This window comes from Notamacropus eugenii, chromosome 3, assembly GCF_028372415.1.
Source record: "Notamacropus eugenii isolate mMacEug1 chromosome 3, mMacEug1.pri_v2, whole genome shotgun sequence".
Lineage (NCBI taxonomy): Eukaryota > Metazoa > Chordata > Mammalia > Diprotodontia > Macropodidae > Notamacropus > Notamacropus eugenii.
Window position 1 is genome coordinate 211,538,915 of NC_092874.1, and position 23,855 is coordinate 211,562,769.

Consider the following 23,855-nt stretch of genomic DNA (forward strand, 5'->3'; position numbering starts at 1 on the left):
ATCATATGTACAAAATGCTTGTAGCAACTCATTTTGTGGTGGCAAAGAATTGGAAACTGAGGGAATGCCCATCATTGGGCTTTAGTTGAATGAATTGTGGTATGTGATTGTGGTGGAATAGTATTGTGCTATAAGAAATGATGAAGGGGATAGTTTCAGATAAACCTGGGAAGACTTATGGTAAAGTGAGCTGAACCAGGAGAACATTTTAATAGTATGAGCAATATTGTGAAGATGATCAACTGCAAAAGACTTAGTTACTCTGATCAATACAATGATCCACAGCAGTTTCAAAAGACATATTTCTATCAACGCCCAAAGAGCTGATGAACTGGGTACAGATTGAAGCATATTTTTCCCTTTATTTTTCTTGCCCTTTTTTGCAGTAAGGTTAAGGTGGAAAATATGTTTTATGTGACTTCATTTGTATTGTAGGTATTGTATTTTTTGCCTTCTCACTAGGAGGAGGCAAAGGGAGGGAGAGAATTTAGAACTAAAAATAAAGATAAACAATTATAGTGGGGAAAAAGAAGATTGACCAAGGTGGAGATTTAAAGAACACGTTTGATTAGTGGATGTGACATGTAAAAATTCAACAAAAGAGATGAATAGAGTGGTCAGAAAGATGGGAAAAAACCTAGAGAGAACAGTATACCAAAGATCTAGGAAGGAAAGAATATACAGAAAGAATATGAATTCAACTCTGTAAAATGCTTCAGAAAAGTAAAGAAGTATAAAATTTGGGAAGAGGTCAATAAATTTGTTAGTTCAGAAATCATCGATAGGTTGAAATCAGTTGAAGGTTGATGTCAGAAGCCAGGTTGTAGAAGGTTTAGAAGAGATTAAGAGAAGACAGGGAAGCAAAGAGTGTAGATGGCTTTCTCAATGAATTTAGTTAAGGGGAAGAGAGTGAGAAGAGTAAATGCCACAGGTGATTTGGAAAGAGAAAAGATTTAGAACAATTTCCAAGGACATTTGAAAGAACAGAATTAATTCACTAATTAAGGAAAAAATGGCATTAAAAGCGGTTCTGTATCCCTCCATTAACTAAATTGATCCTTTTGCTACTTATTTTATATAGTTCAGTCATTGAATTCAGTGGGATTTCAGATCATTCATATTTTTTTGAAGAGTGTAAAGCAAGGGGAATCGTATAGGCATGATCTTCAAGGATAAGGTAGGTAACCTAGGAATTAGCTTTTTCTTTAATTCCTACATTCCCGTGTGTGGTCTTTTTCTCTTTTCTGTCAAAATTTTATTGATACCTTTTTTTTCCACATCATCTTAATTTGTGAAGAAAAATTAAGGCCATTCACTGTGAGCTTCCTCTTCCCATTCCTCTAACAACAACCCCAATCATCTCTTCCCTTAGTTCCAGTCCAAGATGATCCTTCTTGCTAACTCCAATCTTTCTACACGTAGCACTTATATCTTCCCTCTGGTTTTCTCCAGAAACTTGCTCCCATTATCATTCCTACTTTCATGTTTTCTAGATATTGGCTCTTTTCTAGCTGCCTAAAACACATTCACAGTTTTTCCACATTCATTAGATAATTCCAGACCTCATTAGATGCTGCTGTCTATGAAAAGTATCACAGTACAGCTCTCTTTCCTTTCTCAGCCATTAGATTCCTTGCAAATGCAAATGCTCTTCCACATCTGGTTCTCTCACTCTTTTCTAAAGTCTCTGTAGTCTGAATTCTGATCTCATAATTCAATTGAAATTATTCTCTTTAGAGTTACTCTGAATTTTCTAATTCAAAGGCTTTTTCTTAATTCTCATTCTACTTGACCTTTCACCACTGTTCATCACCTTTACCTCCTGGATACTGTCTATTCTGGATTTTTGTGATAATACTTTGTCTGGTTCTTCAACCTGCATCATCATCTACCTCTTTATCAGTTTCCTTTGCTGAACCCTTATCCATGTCACATTCACAATGTTGTACCCCAAGACTTTGTCCCAGGGCCTTTTTTATTTACTCTTTAGAATGTCTCACTTGATGATCACAATAGTTTCCATGATTTTCTTTTTTTCCTTAAAATGAATGGGTGCTACATATTGCTAAAAGTTTCTTCTTCATTAATTGAGAGAATCATCATTATGACATTTACGTATATTACATATGTACATATACGTATATAGGTTTATTAATGTGTACATTTGTAAAAATTGCTGGTGATCTTGGGTAGTAGCTTTGAAGGAGACTAGGAAAGAAATTTTCTGGAAGATAGGATCATAACTAGGACTTAAAAGATGTCAGAAAGCCTGAACACAAAGATGAAAATAGAGAGAACTCCGAGCATAGGAGATAGCAAGTGAAAATGCAGTCAGGAGACAGAGCATCCTATATGAAGAAGAAGAAGACCAGTGTCACTGGATAGCAGAATACATGGAGGGGAGCAAGAAGCAAGAAGACTAGAAAAGTAGAAAGGAGTTAAGTTATTAAGGGTTTAAAAATCCAAAAACAGAATTTTATATTTGAGTAATAGAAAATAACTGGTTTATTGAATGGAGGAGTGACATCATCAGATACGTTTATACATCAATGCCCTTTAGGTATTTTGATCTATATTCTTTCTGTTTTGTCTTTCCATAGTATTAAGACCATATTCTTATAGTAGAAGGGATTTGTTTGATAGGTTTATGGTTTATATAATATTGACATTAATTCTTTTTTATTAGATTCTTTTATAAAGACATTTAGTCCAAGGATTTTTTTCTTTATATCTTTATGTCTTCTTCAACTCTTCCCCACACCCCTGGATTCAGTTATTTAAATTATCTATTTTGGTTCTGTTAATCCGAACATTTTAAATTTTTGGAATTTTGCTTCGTCATAATCTCTATACATATATGCACATGCAAGCATGTATACATTCATATATATATACAGTAAAATGTACAGTTAGATATATGGGAAGATACAGGTATGTGTATATGTGCATATATTATAAGTAAATATCAAAATATAGTATGTATATGTGTATATTTGTGCATGTATTTACACATATACATACATAATACACATGTCTTCATATCTCACCCATACTGGAAGCAAAGTAGTCTTTCATGCATATGGTTCCACTACTAATTGTCATGGGACATTTTGACATGCTTCATTACAGACCTAAGCAGTTCATCTCTCCTTAGGGAGTCTGGTAGCTCCTTGCTCTCAAGGACTCAACATGTTTGTACTTTACTTAGTAGAAATACCCCATTGACTTAACACACTCAAGTTTAAATGCTTTACTAGCCATAGCCACCACAGTAACAGAGATTATAGGCAATCAGCTTCACACCCAGCTTGTCTGTTTTGGGGGTAATTTTTTTTTATTTTAAACTTAAATACAAAATGGGAAAAGAAAAAAAAAACATTTCATGTATACTGCAGACCATGAGAAATGATTCAATAAAAAACAATAAATGCATTTCAAGAAAACATATATAATAAATACTACACATTGTTTTCAAAGCTTCCCAGCTTTTCTTTGCTTCCTTGTTGGTTTTCTTTTGTTCTCTGCTGTATAGTTTTTATTTTATATTTTTTCTCCCTCCTCACTCCACTCTAAAGAATCTCCAAGAGGAATGTGAATTGATCACAGAACAGGGATGAACTCAAAAGGGATTCTGAAAGTCAAGTAAGAGAAATGGAGGAAAAAATGGGAAGAGAAATTAGAGCAATGAAAGAAAATTGTGAAAATTGAGTCAACAGCTTGTTAAGGGAGACCCTCAAAAAGGCTGAAGAAAACACCTTAAAAATGAACTAATCCAAATGGCAAAAGAAGTCCAAAAAGTCAATGAGAGAAAGAGTGCCTTAAAAAACAGAATTGGCCAAATGGAAAAAGAAGCCCAAAAGCTTACTAAATAAAATAATTCCTCCAAAGTTAGAATGGAGGAAATGGAAGCTAATGACTTTGTGAGAAATGAAATGATAAAACAGAATCAAAAGAATGCAAAAAAGAAGACAATGTGAAATATCACATTGGAAAAAACAACTGATTAGGAAAATAGATTCAGGAGAAATAGTTTAAAAATTATTGAACTACCTGATAGACATGATCAAAATAAAAAAAACCTAGACATTACCTTTCAAGAAATGATCAAGGAAAAATTCCCTTATATTCTAGAACCAGAGTGTAAAATAGAAATTGAAAGAACCCACCTATTTCCTCTGGAAAGAGATACTAAAAAGAAAACTCCTGGAAATATGTTAGCCAAATTCTGGAGTTCCCAGGTCAAGGAAAAATATTGTAAGCATCCAGAAAGAAATAATTTGAGTATTATGGAAACACAATCAACATAACACAAGATCTAACAGCTTCTACATTAAGGGATCAAAGGACTTGGTATATGATATTCTAGAGGTCAGAGGAGTTAGAATTAAAACCAATAATCATCTACCAAGGAGAACTGAGGAAAACTTCAGAGGGAAGAAATGGATATTCAATGAAATAGAGGACTTTCAAGTATTCTTGACGAGAAGACCAGAGTTGAATAGAAAATTTGACTTTCAGATACAAGAATTAAGAGAAGCATGAAAAGGTAAAGGGGAAAGATAAATCATAAGGGACTTACTAAAGTTGAACTGTTTACATTCTTACATGGAAAGATGATATTTGTAACTCATGAGACCTTTCTCAGTATTAGGGTAGTCAGAGGAGATGGATAGATAGATAGATAGAGGGCAGAGGGTGAGTTGAATATGAAGAGATGATATTCAAAAGTAAAGTTAAGGGGTGAGAAAGAAATATATTGGGAGAAAGAGAAAAGGAGAGATAGAATGGGGTAAATTATCTCACATAAAAGAGAGAATTTGAAACTCAAAGTTTTAAAAACAAATGATAAAAAATTGCAACTGAGAAATAAGATATAGGGTATAGAAATCTATCTTGCCCTTAATGGGGTAGGGGATAAGGAGTGGGGATGACAAAAGGGAGGGCCAATCTTGGTGGAAGGGGTAATCAGAATACATGACATCTTGGGGTAGGGGAAGGGGGAAAATGGGGAGAGAATTTGGAACTCAAGATCTTGTGTAAATGAATTTTGAAAATGAAAAATAAATAAATAAATTTAAATCTTTAAAAAAATAAAAGATAAATGATTTAATTGGTATAACGTTGAATAAATAGATTAGTTAGGTAAAAGTCATTTTAAAAATTATATTGGTTTGGTGGACAGAGGCAAGATGGTGGAGTAAAGACAGGGACTTGCCTGAGCTCTCCTCTAAACCCCTCCAAATACCTATAAAAATAATGCTAAACAAATTCTAGAGCAGCACAACCCACAAAAAGAGAGAGTGAAACAAGTTTCCAACCCAAGTTTTTGATTCTCTATTTCCACTTGGTTGATTTTCCTTTCATAATTTTCTTCACTGTTTTTGATTGCTCTTATTTTTTTCCAGTTTTTTCTTGATCTCTCTCTCTCTCTCTCTCTCTCTCTCTCTCTCTCTCTCTCTCTCTCTCTCTCTCTCTTTCTCTCTCTTTAATTTTTAGTCTTTTTAAAGTTCTTCCAAGAACTCTTTTTTATGGTTGGGGTCATTTTACGTTTCTCATTGAAAAAGAAGTGACTTTTTTTTTTTGCTCCACTATCTTCCTCTGAATATGAACCCAGATCTTCTCTATCCCCATTTATCTATCTTTGGTTAGGTTCCTCTTCCTTTGCTTACTCATTTTGATTTCTATTTCATTTTATTTTGCTTTTAGCAGCATTACTATGATCAAGTTCTAGTCCTGAGGCGTGAGGTATGATCTCCTGCCCTAGAAGTGGCTACCATTAGACTGAAATATGTATATTTATGTAAAATCATTCTATGCATATTTCTATTTATCTATGTTTTCTCCATGCAGATGGTATCTTCTTCATTTGTCATTTGTATTGGGAATTTATAGGAGAAAAAATGACTTATTCACTCAAAGTTTTTCTTCAAACAATATTACTATTCAAACAACTTCAAACTTCAAACAATATTACTCTATATAATGTTCACTTGGTTCTCCTTATTTTACTTTGATCTGTACTCTGAATCCATCAACACTCCATCCAAAAGTAGATAGCATATTTCCTCATGAGTCCTTTGCAATTATGGTCCCAAAGTATATATAAAATATAAATTTTTTAACATAATAACTTTGAATATATACTTCATATAAGTCTCAACAGATTTTTATGAAATCTACTCTTCACCCTCCCTTATAGAGTAATAGTATTGCATCACATTCATATAACATAACTTATCTGTCATTCCCCAACTGAAGGCTTTAAAATGGACAAGTATTTTTAATTCTATTTTTAAGGTTTAGTCAAAATGGTATAGGTTAATTCCCTCCCATGTTGTGTGAGTTTAAAATCCTTACTCTTGTAACTTCACTTTATATCTGCTTCCAGGATAAGCTTACCTAAAGGTCAAACTTGTCTTGTAATTGCCTTCACCCATTACTTAGGCTGCCTCTGGTCATTTGTCTCAGATCTAGTACATTAGTTTATATATCTATCCTTTGATGTGAAGGGTGTGAACTCATTTTCAAGCCTGATTTCTACCTTTGGTAACTACCTGATTCAGCCAGTTCTCTCTCACCTGTGACTCCAAGAAGTTGTAATGTGCATAGCAGCCACACCCTAGTAAACCATTTTTGCAGATGGACTACACCAGGTTGAGGGTGTAATTGAGAAGTCTCAGATCCTTCAGTGACTTAGGGAAATATCCACCCAAACATGTTAAAAACTTCCCTTAGCAGAATGGGAAGATGAGAACAGTTTATTCCAGGAGCCATGAAGGTGGCTGAAAATGGTGTTGTGGAATGCTTAGAACTTGTTTAGATATCAAAGAGGCCAAAGTAATCCACTTTGTCCTGAGGATCATTGGACTTTGGTGACTCTCTAGAAGAGAGAGTAAGACAGATGACCTCAAGCCACTCTGTTGCACTTAATGAGCCAAAAGACATCATCCATACTATTTTACCAATGTTAAAGTCCTGTGGGAACAGCAAATAATATAGTAGCAGGTATGGATACATTGAGAGCTGTAGTCACAACCCTGCACACAGGCAACCCAGGCCATAATGTCATTTTCTCACTGGACTGAAGTAGCAATGGGATTCAGCAGCCCATTGGGTGACTGAGTACTCTTTTTTAAGGCCTGCATCACTCACCTCCTGAAAGTAGGAAGGGTCTAGAAAAGGTGCCCTAAAAATTGTCTGCTTCACTAGACCCTGGCCTGATTGCCATGACAGAAGGGGATTCCACTCTGTGATTAAAAAATGCAAAAAAAAATGTACAAAAATTTTCGCAGAGATAATTTCACTCACCATTCATACATGGAATGTACACACAAATGCAACACAAAATCCAGTACACCTGAGAAATGAACAGTTTTTGGTGTGAAAGAATTCAGCAGACATCACATCCAAATAACAGCCTTGAATGAAACAAGGCTGGCAAATGATTGTTAGATTAGCCAAGTTGGAGGTAGATACATGTTTTCCTGAAATAGTTGCAGTGATAGAGAATACTCTGAAGCTGGCATAGAATCAGCACCAGGAATTTTGTCACAAGAGAGGAACCTAATGGCATTCAAAACTTCTTAAGTTGGAAGTTTGGCTAGACTTCAACTTAAGTATATAGTCAATGGTTTCAGCATTGATTGATGACAGTGTGTTGAAACACTATTGAATTATTAAGTTCATCTCTCCAGAATCATGTCTTTATCACTTATCAATGTGTCTCCATCAGCAATAATTAACTGAGATGCACCAAAGGTCTTTGGGCCATAAATACCCTTTAAGGCATCATAAAAGCATTCTGGGTTGTTACTATAAGCATAAGAATGAACTTCATTTGCCTTCTTACAGAGCCAAGAATCCTGTATTTCTCTGTAAGCTTTACCTTGCAATTTACTTTTGGTGGAGTTAAATGCTGCCTTCTTAGAAATGGATGCACTAGATCTAATTAAAATTGATAAGGAAGGAAGGAAACCACATCCAGCTGAAAGGTACCATAGGTAATGAAGTAATATCATTACTAAACATATATGCACCAAATGATATAGCATCCAAATTCTTAGAGAAGTTAAGAAGGAAGAAATAGACAACAAAACAATATTAGTGGGGAACCTCAACCTCTCCATCTCAGAATTAGATACATCAAACCACAAAATAAACAAGAAAGAAGTTAAGGACATAAATAGAATTTTAGAAAAGTTAGATATGGTAGATCACTGGAGAAAATTAAATGGGGATAGAATGCAATATATCTTTTTCTCAGTGGTACATGGCACCTACACAAAAAGTGACCATATACTAGGGCATAAAACCTCACATAAATATTAAATGCATTGTTTTCAGACCATGATGCCACAAAAATTGCATGTAATAAGGGGACACGGAAAAACATACTAAAAATTAATTTGAAACTAAATAACCTAATCTCAAAGAATGAGTAGGCCAAACAACAAATTACAGAAACTATAAATAACTTCATCCAAAAGAATGACAATAATAAGACAACATACCAAAGCTTATGGAATGTAGTGAAAGTAGTTGTTAGGGGAAATTTTATATTTATCAATGCTTACATGAATAAAATAGAGAAAGAGGAGACTGATGAATTGGGTGTGCAACTGAGAAAACTAGAAAAAGAACATATTAAAACCTCCAATTAAATGCCAAATCAGAAATTCTAAAAAACCAAAGGAGAGATTATTAAAACTGAAATTAAGAGATCTATCAAACTAATAAATTAAATTAAGAGCTGATTTTATGAAAAAAACCACAAAATAGATAAGCCTTTGGTTAATTTGATTTTTAAAAAAAGAAAAAAACCAATTTACCAGCACCAAAAATGAAAAGGGTGAATTCACCACCATTGAGCAGGAAATAAAAATAATAATTGTGAGTTATTCTGCCCAACAGTATGCCAATAAATTTTATGTTCTTAGTGAAATTGGTGACCAGTTACCAAAAAATTAGTTGTCCAGATTAACAGAAGAGGAAATAAAATACTTAAATAACCCCATTTCAGGAAAAAAGAAATTGAACAATCCACCAGTGAATTCCCTAAGAAAATATTTCCAGGGCCCAATGGATTTATAAATGCATTCTATCAAACATTTAAAGAACAATTCATTCCAATACTATATAAATTATTTGGGAAAATTAGGCAAAGAAGGAGTCCTATAAAATTCACTTTATGATATGAACATGGTGTTAATACCTAAACTGGAAAGAGTCAAAATTCAAAACAAAGAAAGAATATTGTACATCAATTTTCCTAATGAATATAGATGCAAACATTTTAAATACAATATTAGCAAAGATATTAAAGCAACTTTATCACAAGAATAATATACTATGACCAGGTAAGATTTACATCAGGAATGCTGAGTTGGTTGAATATTAGGAAAACTACCAGCATAATTGACCATCTCAACAACAATACTAATAGAAATCATATAATTCTCTCAATAGATACACAAAAAACATTTGACAAAATACAACACCTATTTCCATTAAAAACACTAGAGAGCACAGGAGTAAATGGAGTCTCCCTTAAAATGATGAGTAACATCTACCTAAAATCATCAGCTAGCATTATATGTAATGGGGATAAGCTAGAAGCATTTCCAATAAGATTGGGGGGTGAAACAAGGATGTCTATTATCACTACTGTATTGTACTAGATCACTACTCAATATTGTACTACAAATCTTAGCTTCAGCAATAACAGAAGAAAAAGAAATGGAAGGAGTTAGAATAGGGAATAAAGAAACCATCCTGTCACTCATTGCAGATGATATGATAGTATACTTAGAGAATCCTAGAGAATCAACTGAAAAACTACATGAAATAATTAACAACTGTAGCAAATTTGCAGGATATAAAACAAACCCACATCAACTATTGGCCTTTCTATATATTACTAACAAAGCCCAACAGCAAGGGATTGAAAGAGAAATTTCATTTAAAGTTACTGTAGACACTACAAAATATTTGGGGGTCTACCTGCCAAGACAAACCAAGGAACTATATGAACACAATTACAAGCAGTTTTTACACAAATACAGTCAGATCTAAATAACTAGAAAAGTATTACTTGTTCATGGGAAGGATGAGTTAATATAATAAAAATGACAATTCTATCTCAATTAATTTACTTATTGAGGACCAAACCAGTCAAACTATCAAAAAACATTTTATAGAGGTAGAAAAAAACAATAGCAAAATTCATGTGGAAGAAAAAAAGGTCCCAAATACCAAGGGAATTAGTGAAAAGAAATACAAGGGAAGGTGACCTAGCTGTACAAGATAGTAAATTGTACTATACAGTAACAATCATCAAAACTACTTAATACTGGCTAAGAAATAGAGTGGTAGATCAGTGAAATAGGTTAGATATAAAAGATAGAGTAGTCAATAACTATGGAAACTTGATATTTGATAAACACAAAGTCTCCAGTTTCTGGGATAAGAACTCACTATTTAAAAAAAACTACTGGGAAAATAGGAAAATGGTATGACAGAAACTAGGCATAGATAAAATGTGCATACAATTTAAGTATAAAGGCTCATACTATAAGCAAATCAGGAGAGTAAGGAATAGTTTACCTTTCAGATCTATGGCGAACAGAAGAATTTATGACCAAACAGGAGACAGAGAACATTATGAAATGCAAAATGAATAACTTTGACTACAATAAATTGAAAAGGTTTTCACAAACAAAGCCAATGCAATCAAGATTAGGAGAGAAGCAGAAATCTAGGAAACAATTTTTATAACCAGTGTTTCTGACAAAGGTCTCATTTTTAGATATATAGAGAACTGAGTCAAATTTATAAAAATACAAGTCATTCTCCAACTGATAAATGGTCAAAGGATATGAACAGCCAGTTTTCAGATAAAGAAATTAAAGTTATCTATAGTCATGAAAAAATGCTCTAAGTCATTTTTGCTTAGAGAAATGGAAATCAAGACAACTGAAATACCACCTCAAACCTATCAGATTGACAAACATGACAAAACAGGAAAATGATAAATGTTGGAGAAGATGTGGTAAAATTGAAACGCTAATACATGGTTGGTGGAGTTGTGAACTGATCTAAATGTTCTGGAGAGCAATTTGGAACTATACCCACTGGACTATAAAACTGTGTATAACCTTTGACCCAGAAATATCATTTCTATGTCTGTACCCAAAAGAGATCTTACAAATGGGAAAAAGACCTACATGTACAAAAATATTTATAGCAGCTCTTTTTGTGGTGGACAGAAATCTGAAATGGAAGGGATGCCCATCAATTGAGGAATGACTGAACAAATTATGGTATATGAATACAATGGAATACTATTGTGTTTTAAGAAATGATGAACAGATGAACTTTAGAAAAACCTGGAAAGATTATATGAACTGATGCTGAGTGAAGTGAGCAGAACCAGGAGAACACTGCATATAGTAACAGCAACATTGTGTGATGACTAACTTAGTTATATTTAGTTCTTCATAGCAATGCAAGGATCTCTAAGATAATGCTCATGATGAAAAATGCTATCCTCATTCAGAGAATGAATTACTGAGTCTGAATGCAGATCAAAGCATACTATTTGCTCTATTTTAATTTTTTTGTTTCTTCTTTCGTGTGGTTTCTCCCATTGGTTCTAATTCTTCTTCACAACATGACTAATGTGAAAAAAAAGTTTAATATGAATGTATATGTAAAGCCTGTATCATACTGTACACTGTTTGAGATGGGGGATGTGGGGGGAGAGGGAGAAAATTTAGAACTAAAAGCATTCTGGACACGAATATTGAAAACAATAAATAAATACATAAATTTTTAAAAATGATTATGCACTCATGCAGCCTCTGAAGCTGAGATGCAACAGAGTATGGATCAATTCTCTGCTGCTTGTACTAATTTTGTCCTAACAATTAACACCAAGAAAGCACAGGTTCTCTATCAGCCAGTACCATACCATCCATATGTGGAATCATTGGCTATAACAAATGGAGAAATTTTGAATGTCATGGATAACCTCATTTATCTTGATAGTATACTTATCAGGGATGTGCACATACGTGATAAGGCTGATGCATGCATTGCCAGAGCTCACTCAATGTTTGGAGGCTCCACCAGAAAGTATAGGAGAAAAGAAGTATTAGACTGAAGTTCTAGAGAGTCATTGTGCTGACTTCATTTTTTTATCCCTATGAAACCTGGCCAGTATACAAATGACATGCCAGAAAACTGAATTGCTTTCATTTGAATTGTCTTAGGAAGATTCTGAAAATTATCTGGGAAAACACTAAGATCCTTTCTCAAGCTGAACTGACAAGCATTCATACTCTACTGCAAAGGACACAATTTTCATAGGCTGGCCACATTTTTCAAATGTCAAATGTACATTTGTCTAAAAGATTATTTTATGGAGAACTCACACAAGAGAAGTGTTATATGAAAATCAGAAGAAGCAATACAAGATCAGTCTCAAGGTCTCTTGCAATCAACTGTGTGACATGGAAGACACTGGCAAAGGCCTGCCCAACATCACGTGTTGGTATCAAAGAAGGCACTGTGCTCCATGAGTGAAGCAGATATGTAGTAGCTCAAAAGAAACATGAGAAGCACAAATTTAGAGACATCTCCACTCCACATGTTTGTGTGGACTTCTTGTGCCTGATCTGTGATAGATCGATCTGTGCTCTTATTGAACTGTTCCATATGGTTAAGCTCAGATTTGCAGGGCAGGTCACCCAGACCTCCCATCCTCTTCAGAACATATTATTCCATTCTCTCTTCTCCTTTTTCTAGTGTATATGGAATAGTCTTGCATTATTTGAATGTCTTTTCCTTTGATTTGAAGATTTATTTCCTGAGGGCTGTTGAGATTGAAACTAAGGTAAATTGAGGCAACAAAGTTCCAAGCATGTTCTACAGAGTCTAAAAGGCCTGACCCCTAACTAGGAGACATTAGGTAAATTTACTATATGCCATTAGGTGACAGAGAACCATGTTAATATGATCAGAGTCTATCAGGAAGTACCTGTAATAGGTTAGCATTACCAATAAAAGGGAACTTTAGCTTCTCAGCAATCCAAAAAAACCTGAACAAGGTCTGACAGATTATTTTATAAATAAAAAGAGCAGCACCAAAAGCTAGAAGGTAGCATCATAGATGGAGAAAACTAGTATTGGTTATAAAGTGAGAAGTGTCAGGTGTGGGGGACAATATAATAGACTGGAAATTTAGAATGCAGGACTTTAGAATGCAACAACCCCTCCTTTCAACTGGTCACTATGGAAAGCTCATTACTGCTATCCATCTGCATGGTTGGTTAATGTCACAGTAACAGATGGCACTTTCTTGAAGGACAGTCAGTGTTGCAGAAATAACAGATCAGACTCCCTGGCATCCACCTCCATTCTTCAAGGAGAACAGATTTTCCTGACACAGCAATAGAACTGTGATTAGCAGGAAAAAAAAGTCAACTTCTAAACAGCTCAGAGATCATGGGCTATTTACAGGAAATCTGAATCTCCAGACTTAACTCAGAGACAAATGAAACATGACTTAGTTGTACAAAATGTCAGTAGTGATATAAAATCAAGTAGAAAAGAGAACCAATTTGATTTTTTTTTCAGTATAGGGCTTTCAGAACTTGTTATTTCTGAATTGAATTGTTCAATTTAACCATTATGTGCCTTGAAGTTTGCTGTCTTATGTTTTTGTTTGTTTTCTGGAGATAATCTGAATTCTTTCAACTGGAATTTTATTTCTTATGCTCAGAAGTTCTATTATTATACACGTTCTTTTATTATTTCCTTCATTACAATGACAAGGTTTTTTTTTTTACTGTCTTGTTCTCCTGGGAGACTTATGATTCTTATGTTTTCTCTGTGCATCCTCTCATCAATTTCATAGGGTTTTTTTTTTGCATCATAAGAATATTTTCTTTTAATGTTTCTTCATTGTTTTTTGTTTCTCTTCTCCTAGTCACAAGGCCACCTCTTCCCAATTAATGACTGCCAAATGTTAGGGATGGGTGTGATTCATGCAGGTATTTTTTTAGTTCAGTTTCAGTGTTTGGACAAGTGAGGTACTTGTCCAAACACTGAAATAGTTCATTTGAATTGAATGGTTGAATAGTTATTGTCATTGAATAGTTAATGAATAGAGATTTATTTAGTTCTTCAGTGAGATTACAGTAACACCTAATTTAGACTTGACCCCCCTTTGTTTCCATGTGGAAACAGGTTTGGTCAACAAGGCAAAAGATGTTAATTCCCATGATACTTGAACATCTACTGATTTTGAAATGTCTAACCCCTACATAGGTGCCATTAGGTAAATGTGCCGTATGCCATTAGGTGGCCATATGTTAATATGACCAAAGTCTACCAGGAACCTGTATCCAGGAAGATGTCTCTTGAGCTTTGTCCCATCCTCAGCTCAAACAAGTCCTAGCAATGCTGTCTTTTAGGGAAAAGCTAACTTGACTTATATTGCAAGGGGAAATGGGGAATTCTGGTAGATGTTGGTTCTTTCACTAATTTCTAGGAGACATCAAGTTCAGAATTCCTCTTAGGCCATTGGTAATGTGAAACTGGCATTCAGGAGAGAGATTGGGTTCCATGTGTTTGTATGTGTGTGTGTGTGTGTGTGTGTGTGTGTGTATGTACACACACATTTATACATATACATATGTATATACAGACATATCTATATCCATAAGTGGAGGGAGAGAGACAGAGATTTGGTTTATTGAATCTTTGCTTATAGATCTAGGAGTCAACTGCATAGAGCTGAAAGTTGTACCTATGGGTAATGATGAAATCACTGAGATAGAGAGAGCAGAAAGAAAAGAGGGGCCAGGACAAAGTCTCAATAGATACACTCAATGAGCATGATATGGATGATGATCCATTAGAGACTGAGAAAGAGATATCAAACAGATTTCTACCTTTTCACTGATTGTTTGCTTATCTGATTGTTTTGAATTCAATTTCTTTCTTATTAATTTGCAAATACATAATATCTTAATTCCTTTTAAAGGCAATTTTGATTCTAATTTTTTGTTATTGCTGTTTAGTTTTCAGTAGCGTCCAAATTTTTATGACTCCATTTGAGGTTTTCTTTTTAAAGATATTGTAATAGTTTGCCATTTCCTTCTGTAGCTCATCTTACAGATAAGGAATTAAAGCAAACAGGGTTAAGTCACTTGCTTAGGGTCACACAACTAGTAAGTGTCTAAGGCCAGATCTGAACTCAGGAAGATGAGTCTTCTTGACTCCAAGTCCACTATTCTATCCACCATGCCATTTAGCTGCCCTTCTTTTAATTTACCTAGGCAATTAAATTCTACTAAATAATTCACACTCACACAGACAAACACACACACACACACACACACACCATCATACCCCACACTTACACACTATAGCAGCTAGGCATGTCAACTATATTCCTATTTAATTTTGCCCCTTTTCAAAATATTTACTTTTCAGAAATTTAAACAGAGTTCTTTCTTTGCAAGATGAAAAGAAGAATTAATAGCTGCACTAGCTGGTTCATCGGACACCTCACCACAACCCTACCACTGCCAACTTTTCTCTTTTGCAATCACTGAAGATAAAATTTTAAACCTGGCTTTGATTCTGTTTCAGGTCTATCATTCTGTAGTCAGTGAAATCACCATCTTCCCCTACATTAAAGCAATTAAATGGTTTACTCTTTAATGAAGGAGGCAATGCTAGGTGGTTCTGGGTGCTGTTTGTATACAAATTCCACAAAGTTTCTACTTTCAACAATTCTCAGGAGCTATACCCATAAAATCCCATTAAGATGTTTCAGCATGTTTCTCCTGATACTGTATATGTTTTGCATTAAGTTTTGATACCAATAAAACTTGACTCCTGGCTTTTTATTTCTTGTTCTTTATTGCAAACCAAGAAAATATATGTTTCTTCCTGCTGGGGCTTTTTTTTTTTCTCTGTAGTATCATTTATGTTCATTTCCTGAATTCAGATTCATAGGTGACATTAAGGCCAAAAAGAGTCAAATAATCACAGGATCACAGAATTTGAGTGTATGAAAGAATTTAAACATTCCTCTACCCCAGTGCATACACTATTATGACATAGCTGACAAGCAGTAGTCCAGTCTATTTGAAGACATCTAAGTAGGAGAAATCCACCCCTTATCATCCTATTCCACTCTGGAACATTCTAATTGTTAGGAGGTTATTCCTGGCCCCAGACTTAAATTGTCATTTTTTCAACTTCCATTAGATCCTGTACTCTAGGGCTAAACAGAAGTAATCTAGCTCCTCATCCATATGAAGATCCTTCAATTACTTTAAAAACATATGACATATTCTCCCTGACTTTTCTTCTATGGACTAAAAGTATACAGCTCTTTCAACTAACCTTCAATGTAACATAAACTCAAGGCTCATCACCATCCTGGTTGCTTTCCTCTGCTTAAATGGTGTGCTAAGAAATGAATACAGCAGGTGATTACTGAGGGCAGAGGGACTTATTCCTGGAATAACGTCTATTAAAGTAGACTAAGACTAAAACTAAGGTTTTTTGGGGAGTGGGCACATCACTCTGCTGATTCTGATTGAGTTTGATTTCTCCTTTCATTTTATTAGATTTTCTTTTTATAAGTCCAGTGTTCTAGTCTAAGATTTTTTTGTATCCCATTATGCAGTTTGTATCCTATCAAAGTTTGTGTCAGCTGCAGTTTGCTTCAGTGTCCTCAAGTATGGCTGTTGGAACATGACAAACAACTCAGAAGGGGAGAATTTTGCTCAGAAAAATCAGCTCAATCTCCATCGTGTTCCATGCCAGTATTTCCACCCCTCAATCCCTCCACCCCTCATTTTTCAGCTTTCTTTTGTGTGTTGTCTTGTAAGATACTTGAAGGCAAATGCTGTCTTTCTCTTTTGAATTTGAATCTCTAGTGCTTAGTACAATGCCTAGTTATTAAGAAGGCACTTAATAAATGCTTATCAGCTATTGACATGGACTTCTTAAATATATAAAATAAGAATTAAAAACTCTTAATCAGTTTGGATGGATTGAAATGACATTGAAAGAAATGGCTCAGATAACAATTCAGAGTCCTCTATTCTAATAGTAGGCTAAGTTGAGTGGCAGGATAGTATCAGCAGAACCCCAAAAAAGGGAATTGTTAAGGGGAGTGACAGAAGATGAATGACAGAGTCTCTGTCTCCTCTCTTCCACCTTGATTAGAAGATGACTTAGTGGATTTTAGAAATTCAGAAGATTTGGACTTTCCATCAATGCTTGAGAATAAACTAGATCTGCTGAAGAGAAGCGGCTTCAGAACTTTACAAGGAATTCAAAGGAGAATAATACTTAAAGGGAATTTCAGGATTTCTCCACAAGAGGAACAAAGAACTTTCATCAATCAAGAGATAAGAATTTATCTCATTGCCACAAGAGCTCTCTAAGTTTAAGTCCAGTATGCCTCTGGCTTGGAAGGGGGGTGCTTCTACCAACTGCTATATTATTTTGTAAATATTCATTTCTATAAACTAATAAAGACTAATTGGCTAATTGATGTCAGAGAGAACTCATTGTTGGGGAGTCATGAGTACTAGGAAACCTTCCTGTCCCTCAGAGTTTCTTCCAGAAACTTGAAGGAAGAAAGTGGTCAGTCACCTTCTAGGGTTCCAGCCTGCCATTTCTAATGGAAATTGGGAGAAAGAGCCCTGAGCCTGTATGACATTAAAAAATGATAAACCTGGAAGAACAGTGTGATAAAATTGTTTAAGTCAATTATAATAGTCAAGTTGAACTTCAGTAATATTTAAGTACTATTACATGCAGAGCATTGTGCTAAATGTTGGGTGAGGTGCAAAGTTTAAATATGACTCAATGCTTTTGTGCAGTTCACAGTTAGTTGTTCATATGAAAAACAATAAGCTTGGACTAGGACAGTACAGCTGGGAATAGAAATAAAAAGCAATATGGAAAACATATTGTGGGTGGATAATTGACAAAATTTGGCAACTGGGAAATGGGAGAAGTAAGAAGAAAAGACATCAATAACTATAGATCTAAAGGTGGTAGAGATCTTAGAAGTCCCTCATTTAACAAGAACCTTATTAAGGAAAATGAGACCCACAAAAACAAAATGATTTGCCCAAGGTTAATTAGGTGATAAGTGACAGAGTAAGATTTGAATGCAGATGGCATGACTACAAGTTCCGTAGTCTAAATTCTAGTGTGTGAGTATCTTATTTTGAGTAGCAGTTGGCATGGACTATAGTCAGTATAAATCCTTGAAAAGTGGTAAATAAAGCTGAAGCATCAATGTAAATTTACTTTGCAACTTTAAGCAATTTTGTTCATTGAAGTTTTTGTTTTTAATCCCAAAGCCATATGCCATTTTCAAGGAAGAACCTATTTTGAGGGAGAGAAAAAAACAATATATTCCTCTTCTGGAGTTTGTGTTCTCTATGAGTGCAAGGTAAGAACACACCTGGATAATTTAAATTTTCTCAACAACTTACATAAAATAATTGTTCATAAAAATTGATTACACTTTAAGTGATGCTGACATAAAAATTGAAAGTTATTTATCATATGTTTTTATTGTATAAATTATTTAAAAATATATGGCCCCATTAATATTTTGTATCATACTAAATTTGGACAAAATATGACTTTGTAGTTGAAATCTAAAGTGAATTCATTTATGTTGTTGTTATGAAAATCAACTCAATAAGACTTTTTTAATTGTCTAGAGGGTTTGCAAATTACATTGGTGGATTGATTACTAACACTATTGGATGGTTGATCCTTGATTCTTATTGATGTAAGGCAATGAAATTATGTGTGAAATCAGACAAAATCAACCATTAGATTTTGATTTCCACTAAGCTAACATAAAGCTTTCACTAAGCTAATACATATATCTCTCTGACACTTAGGAAAATAGTAAGGTAGTAATTTTTTAAGCAACATTTTAAAATTCCCTATTTCATGGAAATCAACCCCTATATTAATATTGATGTAAAGACTTGAGTTGAATTTCTCACAAATTTAATTAATCATGTTTTTTAAAAGAAACTTTATAAAATAAAATATCAAAATATTTCTTCAAACTAAACTTTTCTCATTAGCTCAAAATTTAAACACATTTCACATGAATTTTCACCCCTTTCTGAAATTTTTACCAGTTTGAAATAACTTAGGTAAATTTTGGGGCTCTAGTTAGGTGTTACCTTAAATAACTGCACTGGGCTTGAAACCAGGAAGACATTCATCTTCCGAATTCAAATCCAGGCTCAAACACTTACTAGTTGTGTGACCCTGGGCAAGTCACTTAACCTTTTTGATTCAATTTCTCATCTGTAAAATGAGTTGGAAAAGGAAATGGGAAACCACTTTAATATCTTTGCCAAGAAGACCTCAAAATGACATCAGAAAGATTTTGAACACAACTGAAATGACTCAACAACAACACATAAATAACTGCCCAAATTCCTTTCCATTGGAATTCCAACTATTTGTGTTAGTTTCCCTAACTGTATATTCTCTGAGAAAATTGTAGATTGGGTAAGAGACCAATAGTTTCTTAGGATGTTTTGTAAAATATTCAAGGAGTATTGATTGTAGATAGAAAATTGATGCATGTGTCAAATGAAAAACATTGAGAATGGAAGACTTGGAATTGTAGTAGTGATCTTTAACCATTAGAAAGATAAAAGGAAATTTTAAGATCATAGATGAACACATCACCCTTAGGTGATAATTGGAGATTCCATAAGATAAGCAAGGGAGAACTACTAAATAGAATTCATACATTCATGCCATTATGGTGTGTTTTGGGTATATATGCCTTTTTCTTTTCTTGGGGGTTGGAGAAACAAGTGTATATACACACACACACACACGTGTGTGTATCTGTATGTGTATATATACACATATGCGTGCATACACAGATGAAAAATGTATATGTATATATATTATACACAGATATATATATAAAATTTTACTATTTCCTTTCTACTTCATCTCAGTTATTTCCCCTTATTTGCCTTACATTTAATTAATCAATTAAATTTTAGTTTTCAGCATTCACTTCCACAAGATTTTGAGTTCCAAATTTTCTCCCATCTCTCCCCTCTGCCCATCCCAAAATATCATGCATTTTGATTACCTCATCCCCCAATCTGCCCTCCCTTCTATCAAACCCTTCCCCTCTCTCATCCACTTCCCGGATCTTTTCATGTAAGGCAAGGTAGATTTCTATACCCCATTTACCTGTATGTCTTATTTCCCAGTTGCATGTAAAAACAATTTTTAACATTCATTTTAAAAATGAATTTTAAATTCATTTAAAATTTTAAGTTTTAAAATTTAAAATTTTGAAAGTTTTGAGTTCCAATTTCTCTCCCTTCCTCCCTCCCCACCCATCCTTACTGAGAAGGCAAGAAATTCAATGTAGATTATACATGTATAATCATGCAAAACACTTCCATAACAGTTATGTTGTGAAAGACTAACTATATTTCCCTCCATCCTATCCTGCCTCCCCATTTATTCTATTCTCTTTTTTGACCCTGTCCCTCCTCAAAAGTGTTTACTTCTAATTACCCCATCTTCCCATTTGCCCTACCCCCATCATCCTCCCATGCCCCTGCTTATCCTATTGCCCCCTATTTTCCTGTAGTGTAAGATAAATTTTCATACCAAATTGAGTGCACGTTATTCCCTCCTTAAGACAAATCCAATGAGAGTAAGGTACACTCTTTCCCTCTCCCCTCTTCCTCTCCATTGAAAAAACTTTTGTTGCTTCTTTTGTGTGAGAGATAATTTACCCCATTCTATTTCTCCCTTTCACCTCCCTGTATATTTCTCTCCCAACTCTTAATTTTATTTTTTAGATAATATCCCTTCATATTCAACTCACTCTGTGCCCTCTGTCTATATGTATTCAATCCCTCCAACTACCCTAATACTGAGAAAAGTCTCAAGAGTGGCAAATATTATCTTTCCATGTAGGAATGTAAATAGTTGAACCTTAGTAAGTCCCTTATGATTTCTCTTTCCTGTTTACCTTTTCATGCTTCTCTTGATTCTTGTGTTTGAAAGTCAAATTTTCTATTCAGCTCTGGTCTTTTCATCAAGAATGCTTGAAAGTCCTCTATTTCATTGAAGTTTCATTTTCTCCTGTTAAGTGTTATACTAAGTTTTCTTCAGTAGGTGATTCTTGGTTTTAATCCTTTCACCTCTGGAATATCATATTCCAAGCCCTTTGATCCTGTAATGTAGAAGCTGCTAAATCCTGTGTGATCCTTATTTTGTTTCCACAATAATCAAATTGTTACTTTCTGGCTGCTTGAAATATATTCTCCTTGAAATATTTTCTCCAGGAATTTGGCTACAACATTTCTAGAAGTTTTCCTTTCAGGATCTCTTTCAGGAGGCAATTGGTGGATTCTTTCAATATCTATTTTACCTTCTGGTTCTAGAATATCAAGGCAGTTTTCCTTGATAATTTCTTGAAACATGATGTCTAGGCTCTTTTTTTGATCATGGCTTTCAAATAGTCCAATAGTTTTTAAAGTGTCTCTCCTGTATCTTTTTTCCAAGTTGTTTGTTTTTCCAGTGAGATATTTCACATTGTCTCTTATTTTCTCATTCCCTTGGTTTTATTTTATAATGTCTTGATTTTTCATAAAGTCATTATCTTCCATCTGCTCCATTCTAATCTTTAAGGAATTATTTTCTTCTGTGAGCTTTTGGATCTCCTTTTCCATGTGGCCAATTTTACTTTTAAAGGTATTCTTCTCCTCATTGTCTTTTTGGACCTCTTTTGCCATTTGAGCTAGTCTATTTTTTAAGGTGTTATTTTCTTCAGCATTTTGGAGGGTTTCCTTTAGCAAGCTGTTGGCTCACTTTTCATGATTTTCTTACATCAGTCTCATTTCTCTTTCTGATTTTTGCTCTACTTCTCTTACTTGTTTTTCAAAGTCCTTTTTTGTGCTTGTCCATAGCCTGAGACCAATTCATATTTTTCTTGGAGGCTTTGGATGTAAGAGCTTTGACTTTGTTATCTTCTTTTGTTTGTATATTTTGGTATTTCTTGTCACCAAAGTAAGATTCTATTGTCTAATTCTTTTTCTGGGTTTTGATTATTTCCCTTGGCATTTACTTGACTTTTGAGCTCTTTGTCAATTTAGTTCTCTGCTTCCAGCGAGGATGGGGATATACTGTTAGCCACTTGGTCACCCCACAATCTGTGAGCCTAAAGGTACAGAAACAGCCATTACCACTGCCTCTAATGCTGCTGTGACTGCAGTGGGCTCCTCCACCTCTTTGGGACTGGGGTCAGACCACTCTACTATCTCATTCAGGTCCAATGCTTTTTTTTTTCACTGACCTTTCAATTTGTCTGGGGTGTTTTGGGTTTGTGAAGTCTAGAAACCACCATTGGTACCAGCAATTCAATGTCCACAAGGTCTTCTCAGGTTCCATCTGTGCTGGTGTACCCCATACTGGATTGTACTCTGCTTCCAGAATGTCACAATAGACACTTCTCCTCGACCTTCTAGGCTGTCTTTGGCTGGAAATTTGTCTTACTCTGTCATTCCATGGGTTCTGCAATTCCAGAATTTGTTTAGAGTCATTTTTACAGGCGTTTGGCTGGGTTTGTGTGGAGACCTCCAGCAAGTCTTGGCTTCTACTCTGCCATTTTGGCTCAGCCCCCTAACCTTTCTCTTTTAAAATAAACTTTATTGATTTCTTGTCTTTAAAACATCATAGTTTCCCCAGTAACCCTCCTTCTTCTCCTTGAGAGCCATGCCACATAACAAACAATATTTTAAGGCCAAAAAGAGGAAAAAAATCTGCCTAACTAATCAATTCATCAAAGAAGTCTGAAAGTGTTCAAAGCATCATGAAAAACGTGAGGATGAAACACCTCTGCAAAGGAGTGAGATGGAAATATCTCCTAAAATCTTTTCTTTTAATCTAATCTTGTTCTTTACTAATTTTGCATCATTTACTTTTATATTTTTAGTAATTGCTCTTCCCATTTACATTGTTATATTCAAGTAGATTTTAGTTGATTTTCTGGGATTCTCTAAACATACCATCATGTCATCTGCAAAGGATAATTGTTTTATTTCCTCATTGCCTATTCTAATTCCTTCAATTTCTTTTTCTTATCTTATTGCTAAAATTGACTTTTCTAGTACAATATTGAATAATAGTGGTGGTAAAGGGCATCTTTTCTTCACCCCAATCTTATTGAGAACTTTGCCTGTTTTCTGGATATGAGGTAAAATCTGAGGGTTGTTTTGATTTGCTTTTCTCTTTTTAAAATTTATTTATTTATTTTTAGCTTTCAACATTCATTTCTACAAGACTTTGAGTTCCAAATTTTCTCCCCATTTCTCCCCTCTCCTGCCCCGATACAACATGCATTCTGATTACCCCTTCCCAACCTAATCTCCCTTCTCTCACACCCCTCCCTTCACTTATTCCCATCTTCTCTCTTTTCTGGTAGGGCAAGATAGATTTTTATACCCCATTACTTGTATTTCTTATTTCCCAGTTGCATGCAAAAGCAATTCTCAACATTCATTCCTTAAACTTTGAGTTCTACTTTTTCTCCCTTCCTCCTTCTCCACCAACCCCCACTGAGAAGGCAAGCAATTCAATACAGGCTATACATGTGTAGTTTTGCAAAAGACTTCCATAATAGTCATGTTGTGAAAGACTAATTATATTTCCCTCCATCCTATCCTGCCCCAATTTATTCTATTCTCTCTTTAGACCTTATCCCTCCCCTAAAGTGATTACTTCTTATTACTCCCTCC

General features: G+C 34.6%; 1 protein-coding gene across 2 annotated transcripts in view; it reads left to right on the top strand.

Moving 5' to 3' along the window:
• Window positions 1-23,855, top strand: part of NELL2 (neural EGFL like 2) — a 139,256-nt gene that overhangs the window by 47,076 nt on the left and 68,325 nt on the right. For both annotated transcript variants that reach the window (XM_072654267.1, XM_072654268.1), the window contains exon 10: window positions 18,402-18,493. In XM_072654267.1, coding sequence (XP_072510368.1) covers window positions 18,402-18,493 — 92 coding nt within the window. The remainder of the gene's footprint in view (window positions 1-18,401; window positions 18,494-23,855) is intronic.